General features: G+C 41.1%; 1 protein-coding gene across 2 annotated transcripts in view; it reads right to left on the bottom strand.

Moving 5' to 3' along the window:
• The window catches only part of LOC126386067 (histone deacetylase 7-like), a 50,565-nt gene that overhangs the window by 25,340 nt on the left and 5,126 nt on the right, over positions 1 to 20,099 (bottom strand). Inside the window, exons 1-5 of one of the 2 annotated variants that reach the window (XM_050038169.1) lie at positions 11,757 to 12,162; positions 1,659 to 1,843; positions 1,018 to 1,084; positions 426 to 540; positions 210 to 289 (exon numbers count right to left, since the gene is read on the bottom strand). In XM_050038169.1, coding sequence (XP_049894126.1) covers positions 210 to 289; positions 426 to 540; positions 1,018 to 1,084; positions 1,659 to 1,790 — 394 coding nt within the window. In that variant the 5' untranslated portion in view covers positions 1,791 to 1,843; positions 11,757 to 12,162. Of the gene's footprint in view, positions 1 to 209; positions 290 to 425; positions 541 to 1,017; positions 1,085 to 1,658; positions 1,844 to 11,756; positions 12,163 to 20,099 lie in introns of those variants that run through there. The other variant, XM_050038168.1, reaches the window with a different exon arrangement.

Raw genomic sequence — 20,099 nt, 5'->3', positions numbered from 1 at the left:
TGACAGTTTGCTGAGACACTGAAAAGTATCGAGCTGAACAAAATATCCCACTGAGCTATGCAGTCAGATGACTTTTGAGTCAAACTCAAATTACACAGAGCGCACCGCTACAGAGCAGACCTGAGATGGAAAATCACCAGTGACCTTCACAACTTTAACCTCAGGGTGGAAACCCTCATCAAAGACACCAACAACCAGAGGTCTCTCACCTGTCCTGCGTAGGGGGAGGTCTTTACGCTGGTCACAGGCTGGAGGCTGAGACTTTGGGGACATGTCAGGAACAGGGAGCCTAGATAACCAAAATAATCAGAAAAGGAAGAAGCTTTCCTTACAACAGTAAAATGTCACGGCCATATTTTATTATTTTATACTTTTTTCTAAGCTGTGTTTGCAGCTTGCACAGTCTGATCTGTTTTCTCTCTCACCTGTATCCTGGTGAAGGACTGCTGTGGTTGGGAGTGACCCTGTCATGGGGGGGCTGGCTCTTCATAATTATGTGTTCCCGAAGTTTCTGTCTTACCAGAGGACTGGCTACAGCACCTGCCAATCAATAAAGACACTTCATCAGGAAAAAGACAGTGATTTGGATCATGTACAGCCATACAATAGGTAGATCTATACCTATCTATTGTCACAAAGTAATGACAACATGGCTGTGATAGAGAAATGTGAGTAGTTTTTTAAGTACTGTGTATTTACATAGTATTAAGAAGAAGTATGAAGTAGAGCCCTTATTTAGGATCCACTCTCCTCTGAGCTCTCTTCATTTCCTCTACATGGTAAAACTAAAAACAGCACTGACTGTTTCCTGAAAGCAGTGCGTTTGTCTGACTTTGGTTTGATATGAGTACAAATTTCCTTGGAATCTGAGAATACATCACGGCACTGCTGGAAATCCCCTACTTTTTCATTGAAACATACAGTGTGCTATGACTCACATGAAGAGCACGTTAACAGCCAAGTGGTCTTTCAGAGAACCTACGAAAAGCATTGAGGAGAAATACATGTGACACTCACTCTGCTCGTGTTTACCCTTTTGTATCAGGTGCTGTAGCTCTTCTCTTTTGTCCTGCTCCATCTCTCTCTGTTCAGGAGGAGAAAAATAACAAAGACATGTTAACACTGACCAGTTTAGTCTCCTTGGACTGAGCATGCAAAATTTGCACAAAAAGAGACATTGCGACTGCCATTTCCTGACAAAAACATCCCAACATAACTGAATATTGCCTCTAGATTTGCTTCAGGTTAAAGTAAAGAAATACACAGTAGCACTAAAAGGTGCAGCACCGACCAGCTGATCCATGATCAGCATCAATCAGAATCTAATGCTGAGAAGGTGGTTTATTTACAGTAACCTGATCTGCTTCTTACTCATTTCTGCTGAGCATTCGTTAAGCTGTGTGAAGATGTGAGGCAAGAGCAGCTGGCTTGTTCTTGTGGTTGATGTGGCGGGAGGTCCATCTGCCTTTTCACTCTGTGCATCTCAATCTCATCTAAATAAAATGCTGATGTGCTAATTTTGCCAGTCATGGCAAGGCAAGGGTAGGTCAAATTTTCATGGGCATACTCAATCATATAAAGTATACAGACATATTACTGCAAGGCACATGTATACTGGCTCAAGAGTGTTGTCCTCTGACATATGTGTTTATCTTTACCTGCAGGTGCTGCTGGAAAAACTGGGGGCAATGCTGAGAGGCGAGGGGTCCCGGGAAGAAGGGAGGATGGGGGGCCAGCATGGCCGAATCTAGGCCTGGATGTAACAACCTCTGGGTCACACTGAGGTCCATGGGCTGCTCCCCATGTATGGATAATGAAGATTGATTGCTGATGATCACATCCACTACAGAAGGAAAGAGAGAGGGAGAAAAGAACACATCAGTTTGTTGAAGGGTATCGTTGTGTTTATGGCTGTCAATGTGGGGCGTGGATTATTTGTCTCTTGATTAGGGCTGCCACGATTAGTCGACTAATCGATGACTAATTGACTATTAAAATAATCAGTGACTATTTTAGTAGTCGACTAATCGGTTTGAGTCATTTTTCATAGAAAAGTACTATAAAAGTACCCCAAAATACTCTTACTGCAGCTTCTTACGTTCAGATATTGGCAGCTTTACACACTCTCCCGTGACAGTGAACTAAAACCCTTTGGCATGAGTATGAAACAAGACATTAGATGACGTAATTTTGGGGTTTGGGCGAGACAGGCCAACATTTTTCAACATTTTAACACATTTTTCGATGAAATGATTAGTCGACTAATCGAAGAAATAATCGACAGATTAGTCGACAATGAAAATAATCATTAGTGGCAGCCCTAGTCTTGATGTATCCGTTTCTTTTCTTATAAAACAATTTCCTGCATGCTGATCATATCACCCCAGACTACGAGTATGAAAAGTAGTACGAACATCTTATCTTATGTGATAACACAAAGGGAAGCATGTTTAATACACCAGATAATAACAGAAAAAGTCCAAGAACAATCTGAGTGCCATTCACTACTTGTGCTATACATAAACATGATTAGGAGTGCACTCAGTTTATTTGGCATAAATGTATACCCAGATGTGTACTTGTGCTTGAACTCTGCACATTCACCAGTCATATTTCATTTCATTCAAGTCTTCCTGCCTCAAGTGAACTGGCCATTGTCCAACAGTGCATTCAGGAAAGCAAAAGAGAGGGGTTGTTTGTGTGTGTTGGGGTTGGAGGGGGCACAAAAGAAAGAAAGAATGAAGGAAATAGGGTGGGGAGTTGGATTTTAAACACTGTGTGGCCAAGGCATTTAGGTCAGGTACATCAATCTGTCATCTCCCTTCCAGGTTTTACTAAAATGAAAGAAATAAAAAGCTAAATTTAGCACGGGTGAGACAATTGAACCAGGCTTCGGTGTCCTAACGAAAGACAGATGTCTTTTTATAGGTGCAGGGGAGTGAGAAAATGTTTTGATCCATTTATGCAATCCTAAAGCCACTGTAAATATGTTAGAACAACCTTACTTTTCACCATGAGGATTTAACTGTAGCATGCATGGCACAACATGGGCCTGATGGTGTGACTAATAAGACACAAAGCAGACAGAAAGGTCAGCGGTGACTGGTAGTGAGGAAACATCAGCCTTAAGTATTGTGATGCACCATAACAACCAAACAAAAACATATGCAAGTTCACAGATAACTTGATAGTGCTTTCACGTGTCAACGCGACTGACACCTGAAACCAATAAACATGGTGAGGAATGTTTCGGTACCGATACAAAAGCTTAGACAGATACAGTATGGAACGAGACACCTTGCTCCCTCTGGGGTAGAGGGACAGTGGGAGGGGAGGGAAGGACATGGAAATTTACTGAACCCGTATGCCTGAATGACTGCAACCCAAAATATTACTCAACATTACTCACATAATTCCTGTAAGTGAACGTTTCTTTACTGGCATACCTTGCTGAATTATGTTACCAGCTGCGGACAGCACTGTAACAGTAAAAACACTGCAATGACAACACTGCCTCTCGCATCACAGTATCTTAGCAAAACATATTTGCATTGCAATTATTCACTTGTTTTGGGAGTTATCCAGGAGTTAACAAATAGAAGATTACATTATCAAACCAACTCATACTACAAACAAAAAAATGCACAAATAGCAGATGCAGATAAGTCAAGTAAACACAGCGTTTTGAAGGCTTGGTCTTCTATCTACTCAGTAGCTCCAGCATAAAATGGTGCATTGGCACTTCCATAAGTTACAGAAACAACATCATCTGATTTAACTTAGAGCAGTGCAGCTCAAAACAATCCTCTACGCAGGTTACACATGAGTCCCACTGAACGTCCCTCCTGCAGGAGCCACACAGTGAGTCGTATGGACCCAGGGAGCTATTTGGCCCTCATTCCCAACAGCAGGACTGACTCAGAGAGAGAAGCAATCATGTCTGTGAAGGCGTTTCGGGTTGACAGAATTCCTCTTAAGAAGAAAACATTCCCACGCTCTTATTACTGCAGGTCAAGTGAGACTCACACACAGTAGAACATAAAAAACAGGCGGGGAGTTAATAAGACCAGAAGTATTTACAGTACAAGATAATATCGTACAGTTTGAGCCAAGCGGTTTTAGTTCTGTTGTTCTGCTTGATAACCAAATACAGAGTTAATAATAATAACTCTGTTTGTTTTAGGGGAAAACCATGTGCGTGTGTAACAGAGAAAAACAAAAATATAGTTTGTGTAAAAGCTAACATTTTGTTGCACAATTATTTGTACAGCTCGTCATAGAGACAGAGAAACACTGCCTGCAATTACCACGCTTCTTGCGTCACTGGAATCTTACCTTGCCAGGTAACAAAGGTATGAATGTCAGACAATTCTTAATCTCTGAAATATCTCAACCTGTCCTGCAGCTGGTTCATGTCTGCATAACATATATCATTGTTAAAGTTGACAGGGCCTGCTTTTCTAAGTTTCAGATGCTTTTTCTTTTTCTTACTGTAATGAAAAAAAAGCTTAACATGCAGCAGGAAATACCCATTGCAGCAAAACAGTATGTATTATTAGAAGAATGTGTGTGTGTTTTCAAAGTAAATCAGACAATCACTGGAGCAGCAGGACTGCGGTGTTAGCGGTGTTGGGGACTGAAATAATCTGCATACACTCTCTCACACAAATACACACACGATTGCCAAACAAGTCAGCTCCCCTGAGAGAAAGGAAATGATCAGGAAGTCAGTCTCATCTAAACAGAAAAGAAACACCTGCGGTGTATTTTTACTCCGAACATACTGTGAAAACCAGCCTGCAAAAACCAGACGCATCTTAATTCTATTCACTCGAAACAATGTGACACAAATGCTGAATTTTTTTGCTGACACTGAACCTGTGACTTACAACGTGACTCATATGACTGGACACAAAACCAGCTTGGTCACTGCATGATGCATTCTGACAGCCAACGAAACAGTCAAGATTTCTTCCACCCTGACCCTGAAAGAGTTAAAAAGTTGCTGAATACTGCCTGTCATCTTACCAAGAGTTCACTACTGTACAAGAGGGCATTCACAGTACATGCTTGTTTCAACAGCACATTATAAAAAAGCAGTACAATGATACAGGTATTTTTTAGCCATGGTCTGCTATTTATCAACTGTGCTCTAAGAATGCGAGATACATATTTTAAAGCTGAAAATAAATGCTATTTATATGATAAAATCTGGTGCAATTTAAAAATAAGGAGAACTGCTGCAAGATAAGATCTGTGTGCGTGCTTCTGTCTCTCTCATTCGAGCGTTGTGCTGCTAAAAATAGGCAGGAGACAAACTTCTGGTTTCTGTAATAGCATATTCGTTTCACAACCATCATCCTCTTTCTGTGCGCCTTCTGCAGCAGCAACACACTGAAGCACTGACACACACATACATGCGCACACCTGCATACATGCATGAGCTTTACTGTTGCGTGCGCGTGCACACACACACACACACACACACACACACACACACACACACACACACACACACACACACACACATTCACACAGAAACAGTGACTTCCTGTTTCTAAAGTTAGTCTGCACCATAACATCCTCTTGGTTCATTTAGGCAAGCAGAAGCTGCTATTTTGGTTGAATGGCTTCGTTGGCTCATTTCTGCAGCTTGGGAATTACAGATGTCCTTCAGCAGTATTTATATCCACGCTGTGGCCCTAAAATGTGCTTTGTTTATTGTTGGAGTGAACTCAGCAGTGGTATTGGATGGAGTTATGTCTGGAAGTCACACATCAGGTTAAGTGCTAGCTACTATTTGTATACATAAACACTGGCAGCAGGCTTGAGGTTTATGCCTGGTTAGATGAGCAGCAAAGCAGAAAGAGCAGGAGTTCACAGACAAAATGTCATGTCAACCATAAACAGATGCTATTAATATTGTTTTTAGGGAGATACCGAGCATGCCAGCTTGTGCTGAGTGTAAATTCATCATGTTTACAACAATCAGGCGGACACTGAGCTCTGTATTAACAGACCCACTCACACACACAGACACAAAAAAGCGTTATTATGACAGCTACTCCACCATGCCGGCCACCTTCACCAGATCCCTCAGCCCACCACCTATCTCTCTGTCCCCTTCTCCGTCCCTCCCCCGTCCTTACGTTTAGAGGAATCCACAGCTGTTGGGGACATTCTGTCCCTCTGCTTCCGAGCAGCTGGAGTATCAATCTTCGTTTGTGTGCATCCATATGTGTGTGTGCGTGAGTGTGTCCATCCTATACGGGCCAAGATATTAATAGCTTGCAGTTGTTTCTTCAGAGTGTACACAGCAGGTCTTTGTGTTTGCATAAGTAGGATCTGCTTGTGCGACAGTTGAGCGTGCGTGTACATGTGTATCGGCGCATCAGTGCTGGCGCGCATTGGTGCCAGTGTATTAATAGTGCCCATTTGTTTCTTTTGAGAGAACACTGAGGTCCTTTGTGTAACTTTCAGTATGTGTGACCATGCTGGTTTATTTTTGGTGTCACCTGTCAGTACACACTTGTGTTATTGTGCATAATCATGCAAGTGCACATGTGTGTTAGGACACTGAGTTGCGTTGCTGTTTCTTGACATATTAATAGCATCACACCACTTGTTTTTACGAGTGTGTGGCAAGTGTGTGTGCTTATTAGTGTATTAATAGCATTCCCAATTGCCTGCACTTGCTCTTGTATGTGTATGGCGTGTGTGCAAGGGGCTGTCAATAACTTCAGCTTCGTGTGCATCAGCTGTACTGCTAATGGGTGTGGACAGAAAATGAGTTAACAATGTACAATTTATATGTAATTTACAAGGGAAGTTTACTATTATTAGTTATTTGTGATAGCTAAAATTAATTGATAATTGTAAAATATTGTATCCTGCCTTGATACAAATAAAATATGTTTAGGCCACTCGTGATTTTTTTTTTTTCATTATTCATTAATGTGTAAAGTAATTCTTGAAACTGCTTTGCTTTAATATGTCAGAAAATGTCAACCACAACTTCCTGGTTCCCAAGATGATAACTTTAAATTGCTTGCTTGGTATGTCCAACAGCCCAAAACACAAAGGTATTCAATTAACTATGACACAAAATTAAGAGAAAAAAGGAAATCCTGACATGTAAGACACTGACAATGTTCAGAATTTTTACTTGAAAAACTACTCGAACAATTATTCAATTATTAAAATAGTTGCAGATCAATTATATGTAAATCAACTGATAAATTAGTCAACTCAACATATCCTAAATACACAATTGTTCATATGATATTTAACAAATCAGCACCCCATGAATGTTGTCATCACCTTAACGTAAAGTTACGTAAGTTACGTCGGTTTAGGGAAAGAAATATGGTTTGCCATCATAAAGTTACCTACTCTAAGTTTAGGCAAGTAAAGTCACATATAAGATTAACAAAAGAAATACAGTCACAGTGTATCTTAAAATAACTCAGAGTTCACTTGGTTTCACACAATCTCCAACATCGGTCTACCAGGGGAAAGTCCTGTGTTTTGTTACCCATCCACCACCCCAACCTATCGCCTTACACAGACTTTCTGTCTTCATGCTACTTTCTCACTCCTATCAGCGCACCAATCATGGGACTGATTACGTGGTTTATACACTGATTACTGGCTCATGATTATATGTTCTATTTATGAATTCTGGAGTGTTATTTTTCTTCTGTGTACATACAAACATTGCATGAGAACAGCCTGATCAAAATCATTCTATACATTTTTCAGACAAAACATGAGGAATCTTTGTCATGCCAAACATGTGTTGTCTGTATGTCATTATGAGATGTTTGGACATTTTACCATTGCAATAAACTCATTTCCTTTTCTTCCTGAGGCTTATGAAGTAACAACTTATTATGCCATGACATAAGCAATACATTCCTACACTTGACTGTCAACAGGATAATAGCACAGGCAAATATGAGATTCCTTCATTGTCTAGTCTTTTCTTTCTTCCTCTCAGAGCAATCAGTACATTTTTGTAATGTCCCTGCCACTCTCTTCAACCAAAAGTTCAGAGGTCAGACCGTTATAAGCCTTCTCTTGACATTGTGTCCCTGAGGCTGCACGGGAAAAAGATGTGGGGTCGCCAGCTCACTGTGGAGTTGTGTGTGTATATGAGAGTGTCACAAGCTAGCATGCTCTTTAGTGTGATTCTCCAGCTTGATTTCTCACAGCCAAAACAGACAGACAATTGTTGAAATGGTTTCATTTTTTCTCCTGTGGATTCCAAAGGGTCATCTTTTTCAGAGGGGAAAAACACAGCTAAATTTGGCCCAGGGAGCTGTCATAAGGTTGGCATGAGACTGAAACTCTGTCTTGCCTGAGAACACACAATATATGTGTTACTGCTAAATGAATGGACACTGATACTTTCATGAACTAGCAGGTGCTCATGGTTCATAAGAGAGAGTGGCGATACAGTACGTTAGCGCTAAAACAAACACCCTCATTCAGACATACCGCACACAAATTATCACCTTAACATTGCCCCCAATTATGCAAATTAAGAGACGAGCCACCATTTGACCTGACAGGAACACCAGCTGACTTCCTTTATGTGCTTCAAAAGAAACAGTGACTGATTCAGGTCAGTGGTCCGTGCATCTCATCTCCACCTACAAACATCCACCCCTCCTCTATGATCCTGCCAATACCAGATGTTACCTGACTGAATGTGGTCTTTACACACCCACCCACACAGACTTATATTTGTTGTTTTTAACAGGTAAAAACCCAACGCCTGGCAGAAGGGTGATTTGACTGAGAGAACAGGTTCTCATGCCCACTTCCTACTATGAGTCGCCCATGTGTCTGCAGCATACTATGTATCACAATCTGTTATTGCACATCAGGTTAGAAGGCTGCATACACTGAAGGGCTTCTTTGTTTTAAATACACCCCTGCGGTCAGTAGGAATAAGGTTACCGTTGTCTGGTACAAGCCTGCTTTTACGGCTGGTTTTGATAAAGTCTTTGTTTGAACTTAGTTGATTTCCCTGATACTCTCCATCTTTTGCCCTCTCTCTCTCTCTCTCTCTCACACACACACACACACACACACACTTGCATGATACACAAGTATAGTGATGGTCTTGTTGCTGTGTTTTTGAGGAGCAGCTTGTATCAGTAGTCAGCTGAGTTGATCTTAAATCAGGAACAGGAAATGTGATCTGGGGCTCTGGCCGGTCCAGAACACTGTCTCTATTGTCAGCGTACTGCTGTGGCTCACACTGGGAAAACACTGCGGACTTTTAAAGGTTATCTGTCCTGGGAAAAGGTTGATATTCACTTTCACAACTAGCCTGCAGAACAAAGGTATACCCAAAATGGATATGATGGATATGGATGAATAAGGGCCTGATCACTAAATATGACTTTGTCTTTGTTGTGTTTCTTATTATAAATACAAAGGTCTATCTGGGGTCAATAAATTTTTTCTATCAGTGTTTACTCAGCTAGGGCTGAATCACTCATCAAATACACTGGAAAAAAGTGATTAATCGACAAGTGGTGGAAGGCCCTTTACTGGTTGTCTTAGTCATCCATGCAGCATGCAAAGTAAAAATAAATCCGCTGAACTTTAATGACCTCAATTTACTACGCTAAAGACATTAAATACATTGTGAATGTGTATCCCATCTAGAGCTGAAACTATTAGTCGTTTAACCAATCAGCCAATGCACAAAATATGAATTGGCAACTATTTTGTTAACTGATTTCATTTGGATAATTCTTTAAGCATTTTTGAGTATTCATTTTACAAAATAAGACATTTTAGGACAGAAGCTTGCTCGATCAAATCAATGATGACAATAAGTGTTAGATGCAGCCCAAGTTCCCTCTCACCAACATCTCACCAATTACTTTTTTTAGCCACTTACAGAATCTCAAAAAAGCAAATGAAACAACTAGCACACCTCTCCAGTTGTTTCTCTAGAGTATGTGTGAAACCACACAGTGTTTGAATGCTAGAGGCTCGAAATAGACATGATCATCTTATGTTTTTAAATAATTGTGAATTTGTATTAGAGGGTACCCATAATGCAAAGTGAAACCCAGCTTCATATCTCAACAGCAAGGCAAAAACAACGCTGACTGCATGCAACCACATCCCAGTGCAACTGTCTATTGAGAATTATATGCACTGCAAGCACTGCTTTACAACTAGTGTGACTCTCTGCTGATGCCAACGTTAGAGGCAAAAGGGCAAATTACTGTTCATCGACACAAAAATGTCTTGGAGTACAAGAATGCTGAAAAGACCCACAGACAGAGAGACAAGCAGACTTTTTCACATCTCCAGTGTCAAGTGGGAATATTTAGCCTTTTCTCTAAAGTGATGGTGGTAAAGTTTCACTTGAACCTCCAGCCAAATAGAGCCTATTCAGCATTTATGACTGTGACAAAGCCAAACCCATAGGCTATCACAACTTGTAGAGCAAAAGGGCCTTTGTGACCAACAGTTTGAGTAAGATGACACCAATCGTGTCGCATAAAGGGCTGCTTATTATGATCAGACTCTTTATTCGGGGATACACTTCGTAAACACACACACACAGACACACACACACGCCTGGAAACAGCATTTGCACACTGCAGAGGAACCCATGCATACACACAGGTAGACATTTACTCATTCAAAGCAGCAATGATGATCACTGCTGGTTATCTGAGATGATGAGAGGAAAAAAATGAGGGAGATCTAAAGCAACAGAAAAGGGGCAGAGGAGTGTAGGTGGTGTCGATTCCTTTGGCATGGCCCACATGAAACTAATGTAACTGTATCCCTGCAACAGCACTAAGGCTATGACCTCATCCCGTCCAGAGAGGGAACCTGGACACATGAGAACATTATTCCACGCTTGGATGCACTATGTGTGTGTGCGCATATGTGTGTTTTCATTTTCTGGGGACTGAAGGGGCTTGGGTGGAATCTAACAATTTTTACGACTTCTGTCATAATACAGCACACACACTCCCACAACTCAGCTGCCCACCCCATGGTCCATCAAACAACCAAACATTTGTTGCCTAGTAGTGAGTGAGTCAAACTTTTCAATGACGTTATGGGCAGAAATACATCCAATAGGAAATTCTACACTGGCACTCACAATGAGGCCTTAATACCATAATTACACAATTCTTTGCCCTATTTATCACCTTGAAATAGTCATGTTGCCTGTCAGGTTAGGATAATTACCAGGGCATCTTGAGTTACATGGTCAATTAGCTCTGGCAGGTAATTGGGTACTTACTAATTCAGACTGCAGTGTGTAACTCTGGGCCATGACCTCAAGACATGAACACTGATTTTAGATATTACTATTGGCATTTGTTTTATTGTTTTCTATTGTATTTCTTCAAAAAAAAAAAAACATCTAGGTAATAAATGAAAATTAAAAAATCTCAGCCAGGTGAGCTTTTACAGCTGCTTGTGTTTGGATGCAACTAAAGACACAAGAAGGATAAAACAGGTTTAGGTTAACAGTGTTAATGGCAGGCAGCTCATATTTAGCACATATTTTTACCACGCAACATAACCTAAACAACACTATGTAAGTTCAAATGTCTTTGCTGACATTCTTGTACACAATAAAGCAGCAAAGTGGCAGTCGACTACAATTTTTAATAAAGTTATAGCTTCTTAAAAAAGTTTCATGTGCGTTTGCTAGCTCAACGTTAATTCACGGTGCACCTTAGCAAACAAACATCGCCTACCGTTTGGAGATGAAGTTCAAAGGCGACGCATTTCCACCTTCCTGCGACACCGGAGGGTCTGACAGCCAGTTTTAAGGCAGCAACATCGAGTCAGAAAAAGGAAAAGACGAATGAAAACTTCACCCAAGTGTCTGTCCTTGTCATGTCGAGTTTCGACAGTCTTGACTGAACTGGTCGTTACTGTGTCAGTAAGCTGACTGGTGTAGTTATACTCAAAGACGTTGGTTCCAACCGTCAGCACGCGCCTCTGTCAGAGCTGTACACACACGAACACACATATAAAGCGAAGTCCCGCACGTCAAAATGTTAACAGTGGTTATGTAAGTTAAGAGAAATGCTCTCCACCGTCACCGAAAGCTGCTCTCCACTTGTCTGTCTCCTCCTCGCTGAATGTCGGTGGTGAAACTGCTGTTAAAACCTGCAGGGAGTCTCACTTTCATCTGCGCCTGTGTGTGTGTGTGTGTGTGTGTGTGTGTGCTGGTGTGAGGGCTCCATCTGCTGAACTCAGCTGGGTAAGGATGCTCTCTCTGACTCTGTCTCTCTTTCGACAGCACATATAATGAAAAATAAGCCCCACCTTTACCAACTGCAGCACATTAATGATGTACACATTAATGCATTAAAAATTTATGTTCAATAATAGGGAAAGATGGGGGAAACTTTAAAAGGGGCATTGAGGCATCTTGCCTTACTATGGGGCAAGATGCCTCATGCCTGGGGAAAGACACCGTTGTTCTCAAAATAAGCTTTTTAACGAAATAAACCAAACTAAAATCCCAACCCTGACCTAATAATGGTTTGCTAATTCTAGCTAGCTAGCAATGCTTATGATCGCCAGTTAGCCAGCTAATGGCTAGTAACGCTAGCATGTTGTTAAAACTACACTACTATACTCAGGGGCGTAAATATAGACAGTGCAGGCAGTGCGGTTGCACTGGGGCCCATGGGGTGGAGGGGCCTGACTGCCACTTGGAAATATGCCCATCTTTAAAGAAGAACTCACATTAAAACAAAAATGGTGCTATTTGCCATACATGCCCTAAATAAGGCAAACCCATCTCCATCAGGGTTTTCTGGTTTTGTAAATCAGTGTCAATCTATAACAAATTATAATCTTATTCTACATAAACTATTTAAAAAACTATAATTTACCAATAAAAAAAAACTATCAAGTTAAACTAATAATTTCCTTTTTTTTTTTTTTTAGATTTGTCTTATACAGATATGTAATGATGATTGGTGTGTAATATGTATGTTAATGTGTCCAGTATCAAATATCTGCAAGTGGATGTAACGTAAAAGCGTCAGTAAGACACACTGTTGCTAAAATATAGGTACTCCTAAAACTGTGTGTGCGTGTGTGTGTGTGTGCTTCATAACTTGTAACTAGGGCGTAATCGGGCTCCTCATAAGAGCGTGCACTGGGGCCCATTGTAACTACCTTATGCCACTGACTATACAACTACTATACATAGATATGAACTATATAAAGTCACATAACGAAGTAATTTTTTGAGGTAGGGTGCCTCTGGGGATTTTTGCCCCCCATTTAAGGGGGGCACCTTGCCCCAAAGGGTCTAACTTTACATATTTTTATTCTGTCATAGAGAAGTTAAAGCTGGTTGCAATCTGTAATCTTTACCGCCAGCTTTCATTAAATTCCCTTAAGTCTTACACACTGGACCTTTAATGTAGGACTTTTACTTGTAACATAGAATTTTCTGCACCATGTTGCTGGTATATTTAAAGGTATACTATGCAGGATTTTCCCCAAAAAAACAATATGCTGACTCTTAAGTAATCCATTGCAATCATCTCATATGACCCACTAGTAAGTGTGTGGCGGTGCATTTTTTGGCAGAGACTCTGCCCTCTGTCTGTATTTTATTATTTTCCTCTTATTTTCTGAGTTTGGGACATTTATGGACTTGCTCAGGTGAGGTCAGGGCTTTATTAAAAGGTAGCGACCCGGTGCCAGACTGAAGGCAGCAGGCATCTAAGCAACACAGCTCAGTAAAACGCAAATATAATGCGGTGAAACGCCAAAGAAGACTTAGTCTGGGGTTGGCTTTTACTCTCACTTACGCTGGTGAGCACATTTGCAAACAGTAACTGACAATCCTGCATAGTAAAACTTTACGTAAAAAATCGGAGCACTTCTTCCACCGCTGAAGTTTAACACCAGGGGATGGCAAATTTTCTTTACTACTTTAGTTTTTTCAGAATGACCAGAAACAGAGGTCCACACTTGATCGTTGTAGAATGAGAGTCCACTGTTGGCAATGCAGGACTGAGTGTGTGTGTGTGTGTGTGTGTGTATGTGTGTGTGTGTGGCTTTTGCCTGCTGTACTCTTGATTTACATCTGGGATAAAAGTGGAAACAGTGACAAGCCTATCCAAGAATATATCGCTATGCCATTCAAAGATGAACACAAAAACTTCCATAATCTCCCATAATTAGTTTTGGAAGCAGTGCTCAAACCCTTTGGCAGTCAATACAATACACAATGGAAAAATACTACATGCAAAATACAGTAAAAGTAAAAAAAAAAAAAAAATTATATATGTACTCATTAAAAGCAGAGGCACTTATTCTGAGGCTTATGGGTGCATTAATATTTGATAGTATTTTAATGTAGCTGGCCCAGATAAAGCTGAGACCGACTACAGCATTTATAGCAACATCTCAGTGGATGAGAACCTGATATCTAAAATGATTTTAGATGGTTTGATGGGTTACATTTTCCTCTACTATAAGCCTTATTCACAGCACACTTTTTGTCTTGTCATAGAAGGAAAACTACAGGTGTTACCAATAACATTAACAATGGCTTCATTTATATGTAAGTGTCCAGGTCAGCTATGACAGCGTGACACAATACCAAGACCCTCAAACTGAAGCAGCTAATTTGAATTCAGCAATTATATATTTTATTAATTGCACCTGCAATTTTCCTACTGCAGGTCTTCAGTGAAAAATGCCTATAACTACAGACAGCAGATAAAATGTATTTTAGTACAAACACAAGGTTTGTTGAAATGGAAACACCCAAGTATTGTTCATTACTTGAGTATACTTAGGAGTCAGGTACCAGCACTTTCTATCATATCATATGTAGCTTCCTACTTAATTAAAGGCACTTAGTGTCTAAGTAAATTTTCAAAAGAAAACAGGAACACTGGTAACAGAGGATGTGAAAGTAGAGTGAAGTGCAGTATGAATGAGCTGCCACAGACACACAAGTTCATGCAACCAAGACAATATCACTATCAAATGCTGCTACAATCCTGAAATCTGTCAGACCTTTGTTCATCTATTTTGTAGATATGCTGACGATGTAGCATTGATTGATCTACTACTACAGGAAGGCACAAAACAAAGAGATTAAATATTTTCACCATAGTAAAGAGCACACCAATTGGGATAAAGACGCAGATTAAAAACAAAGGAGTTATTAGCACTCACAGTATAACCCCCATCGGGGGGATGGGGGAGGTGGGGGTTGGTGTGGTCCCTTGACCATGGTAGGTGTGACCCCCAGTGCACAACATTCAGCGTCAACTAACAGCTAAATGTGTGTCAAAACACAATGGCTGTGTTGTATGTAACCGTGTATAAATTATTACGTTCCATACATTTTTTTATTTTATTCACTTTATCAGTGTGGTGCCTGCCTGTCTGCACGACGTGTGTGTCAAATCACTCCTTCGCCGTGGCAGCCTGCAGCTACACTTTTCCCTGTGCATGTGACGGCAACTTGTGCTATCTTTATCTATACTTGAAAAAGGGGAAAAGAGCATGCACGTGTTACTTTGTGAATAAAACACTGCTGCTGACACAAGTTAAAGTTGTGAATCAAAACTCAGGTCCAATTTTTGGGACAAACAGGAAAAGGTACTATTCAGTTGCTCGTAATTCAGGACCACCCTGAATTACTCGAGACCATCCTGGTCACCTTCCTACTACCCTGCTGCACTAAACTGTGCAGACAGTCGATGAGTTTGACTTCAGTGGAATTGTTTAAGACTTTAGGCTAAATTTTACAGCAAACATATCTTTAAGCGATGCATTACAATACGTTTGTGTGTCTTGACATTTTTTGCCGTCTTTTTAAAGGAAGTGGTGAGCCCAGTAAAAAAAACATTCCGGCCGAAAATATAAATATGACCATCAAAATGTTTGGAAAACCACAGAACCAAACATATTTGAAATACATGTGCATATTAGTACTGATAGAAAGCCTCAGATAGAGTATGATTCTTCTGACCACCTCATGAGGCCAAAGGTAAATTCTCACATTCGTGGACAATGAAGTTCTATCTGTGATGCACACACATGCATACATGCAATTCAGGCACACACACACACACACACACACACACACACATACACACAACACATTTACTCTTAATTTAGACAGTGCTGCCCATTCTCACATGTCCTCTCCTAAACTGAACTCTCACTGTTTCCTCATCCTGCTTGTGGCCAAATCCACCCTCTGCCCAAAAAAAAAAGGTCAACATCATTCAATCCATGAAGATGAACTTATCTGGGACCAGTGTCTTTTATTTCATGTGACCAGTGTCTGTCCTGGTCCTATGAGCGAGTCAATAGCTTTGCTGTTGTTCAGTAAGATGGTGTACCTTAAGGGGGTAATTATGGCCTGAGTTAAAAACAAATGGTATCAACAAAACTGTCTAATTTCAACAACAGTATGTCTTTTCCTTGTGCTCTTGGCAGGACTTGGCAGTCCATTCCCCCAGTCACGGGGTTGACTGTGTCCTGAATCATTTGAGATACGTACAAGCAAATTGAATTTCATAGCAGATCTTCCATTTTGAGCAGCACATGCTTGAGACAGAGCTCCTTCTATTTGCAGACGTACGAGTGTTTAGTAACTGTTGCTGCTTAAGCTACATTTTCCATGAAATTAGCTAATTAAAACAGTTTCTGTTTGAAAATGTAAATATCTGAATAGTCATCTATTCATGGTTAAAATGCTCTCATGAGCCATTATCAACACATGCTAATAATGTCAACATGCAGTTGGTCTTTGAATCACTGCTCTAACATAGGGTGACCATATTTTGATTTCCAAAAAAGAGGACACTCGGCCGACCACGACATAGCCTACTTAAATGATACTCGCAATTTACTCAAAGATGCCTTATCATTTTAATATATTTAAAATTTATATGTATGGATAGAAAATTCAGTTATATTACAAAATAATATCTCTCAAAGACAGAAATTCAGATAGCCTCAACAGGGGACACATACACACACTAGAGTGTGGCTACCCGATCCGAGCCCGACGGTACCCGACGGGTCGGCCGGGTTTGGTCAAAAATGTAGCTATAAATTGTATTCGGGCTCGGGTCGGATTCGGTCAGCTTTCAGTGAAAATGTAGTGTAAAACTAAATAAAATCCTACTGTCTGTCCTGTTTATTGCTTGGGCGCTGTTATTTACGTGACAACACCTGATTATTGCTTGGGCGCTGTTATTTACGTGACAACACCTGAACATAAAACACACAGACACACATTGGCTGTTTGTTTCTACCCCTCCCCTCTCTGGAAGTCTCGGACCTCCAGCCGCCCGCCTCCGCCTTGATTAAACGCTGAACATAAAATAAAATAAAAGAGGGAGACAAGTTTTCCTATTTTATCCTATTTTGTTTTATTTCGCCCTCTCCTCTCGCTAGAAGCGTCGGACCTCCCGCCTCCCGCTCCCGTCTCAAACACGGAGGCCTCCCTCTCCGCAGCTGAGCACCCACGGCGCACGCCCGGCCTGTTAAATAGCCTGTAACCACTGTGTGACACAAACTCAGTGCTTTGGTCATTAAATAATGTCGGGCTCGGTTCGGGTTCGGACAGAAATATGCTGCCCGTGCCGCACTCTAACACACACACACACAAACACACGGAAAACCGGACATTATCATCAGTTTATAAAAACCCCCCCGGACACCCCGGACGGGACGTGAAAAGAGGACATTTGGTCAGCCTACTCTAACATTATGGCGCATGTTCCAATTATTCACAGTCTGGAATGATGCATGTAGGAGCTGATGTCCGAAAGAAAGTACCAACTTTGATGAGTGCTCAAAAGTCATTCAAGAACTAGCTCCAAAGTTGGATGCTGCACTTGAATGTTAGGGATGTATTGGTCAACATGCACATTTGGATGCAAATACTTCAAGTGCCTTATAACTAATTATGAAATGGCAACCAGGTCTCACTCTCAACTCGTCAGACACTGACGCTCAATGGCCCTCAGCATCACATCACATACCAATGCACCAAGGCACCCTTTGACAGTTTTTTTTCTGATGCACCGAGCAACTGTCCTCATAGGGTGGATGGGTGTTGGTGGAGGTTAATGGGTCAAACAAACTCCAGACTGTCAACCAGGAGTGAATTTCTAGGGTAGCGAAGGCATGACCCACCCTACAGTGCTTTACTCTGCCTCTGATTGGCTTACCCTGACACTCTTACCCTAACCCTAACTAAGCTTTCTCCTCTTACCTAAACCTAAACAACCCAAGCAATGAAGGCAAAAAGTACCAGCCAGTCAGAGTGAAAGTAGTGCAGGTAATGAATTTGCTATCCTAGGAAAGGTAAATTCGCCACGCGGGAGACAACTGTGTGTGTTCCGTGTAAAACCAAAAGTCACTCGAGTTATTTTAATGATTCTGATTCTGATTAATAACAGCGTAGTGTTAGTAACAAATGTGCTCACTTTACAGGTGTTTTTTTCTTAACCTAAGGAAGCAAACGAACATATATTATAAGTTTATTTTGAAAAGACACTGTATGCATTTATGGAGTACAAACTGTACATTTCCTGTGATAATGGACATTTATTTTGACAAGACATTATGAATGTAGCAAGCATAAAGTGACACATCACCTTGTGCGTCTCATACATAGGCTGTAAAAATTATTGACGTAGTAAACATAAAGGATATTTATTTCTGCCACTAGGGCTCATACTGCCAAAGGGTCCCTCAGTGCGTTTGTATCTGAGCCGAGGGGCTCTGACCAAGTGTCTGTATTTGACAAGCCTTGTTGAAATGAAGGAAGTTTCATTATCATTATCAGTTTCATTTCAGTCTTTTAGAAATATTTGCATTTATGAAAAAACGATGTTTATTTGGCATTAAATAAAAAAACCTATATCTTAAATATAAGGCTACTAAGTGGGCACTATCAGTTTTAATAACAAGGTCTGATGAAGCTGGCACCAACATTTCTGTTTCTGATAACACGTTATCATCATCAGATGTCAGTACAGCTTTCCATTCTTATCTCTCCCCCTCACACTGTTTCCACACTGTCTCTGCCGTCATAAGGGCACTACCACTGCTGGGTAGCGAGCAAGTGTTTGGAAGTGTGTGTGGGCATGTGGGCCTGACTGGATCATAAGGACGATCACTAAACCCCTCAGTAAAAACATCCGCACCTCACAGTACAATAAGAGCATGAGTGAGATGCTGTGGAAAAGCCATCTTCGAAATCTTGTCACCAGACACTCATAGAGGATTTTATGCAGAATCCCTGAGAGGGCTTTAAAACCTGAAGGCCAGAACAGTGAAGAGCAGAAAAGACACATATGGCATACATGGGTAGGACTCCAAGGTGGAGTTTTGTGGCCAGTAGGGCTCACTCCTCTTCCAGTCACAGGAAGCCAGTAGGAATGAGAGGAATGCGGTCAGGCAATACGGTGATGGAGGGAGCAGCAGTTGCAGGGCAGATTGCCAAAAAGAGTGAAAGAAAAGGAGGGAGTCAGGAGAAAGATAGGGAGAGTGAGAAAGTGATTAGAGAATGGGAAAGGCTGGGGCGCGAATAATTAAGATGCACAATCAGACAAAAGCCAACACTGGGATGCATTTTGGAACCGCGCAGCCCCGCTCACATACCAACACAAACACCCAGTGGTGGCTTTTGTAGTTGCGTGTGTAATTGTTCTATCTGATTTTGACAGTTTGATGTGGATAACGTGTGTGATGTTGGAGGAGTCACTGACGGAAATGCCACAGTGCATTATTGTGACCTGTGGAATGTGTGGAGCTATCAGTCGAACAGATTTCCTGGTATTGGGTGGAGGCTGGGGGTCCGCAAACAAGAAATTGTTTTTTACTGTGCAGGGGGTCATCCTACCTTACAGACACATGCGTGTACACACACATGCGTGCAGAGACATGCACACAGACCCGTGCAGCACAGCCATACAGTACAGCTCCTCTCCCTCTCTATCTGTTTTTACTGCGACCTTACTGTTTTGATTCAGTTTCACTCCTCTTCAGCACTGTTTTTTCGCAAACAAGCTCTGATAAAC

This window comes from Epinephelus moara, chromosome 24 (genome assembly GCF_006386435.1).
Source record: "Epinephelus moara isolate mb chromosome 24, YSFRI_EMoa_1.0, whole genome shotgun sequence".
Taxonomy (NCBI): domain Eukaryota; kingdom Metazoa; phylum Chordata; class Actinopteri; order Perciformes; family Serranidae; genus Epinephelus; species Epinephelus moara.
This window is presented reverse-complemented; position numbering and strand designations above follow the sequence as displayed.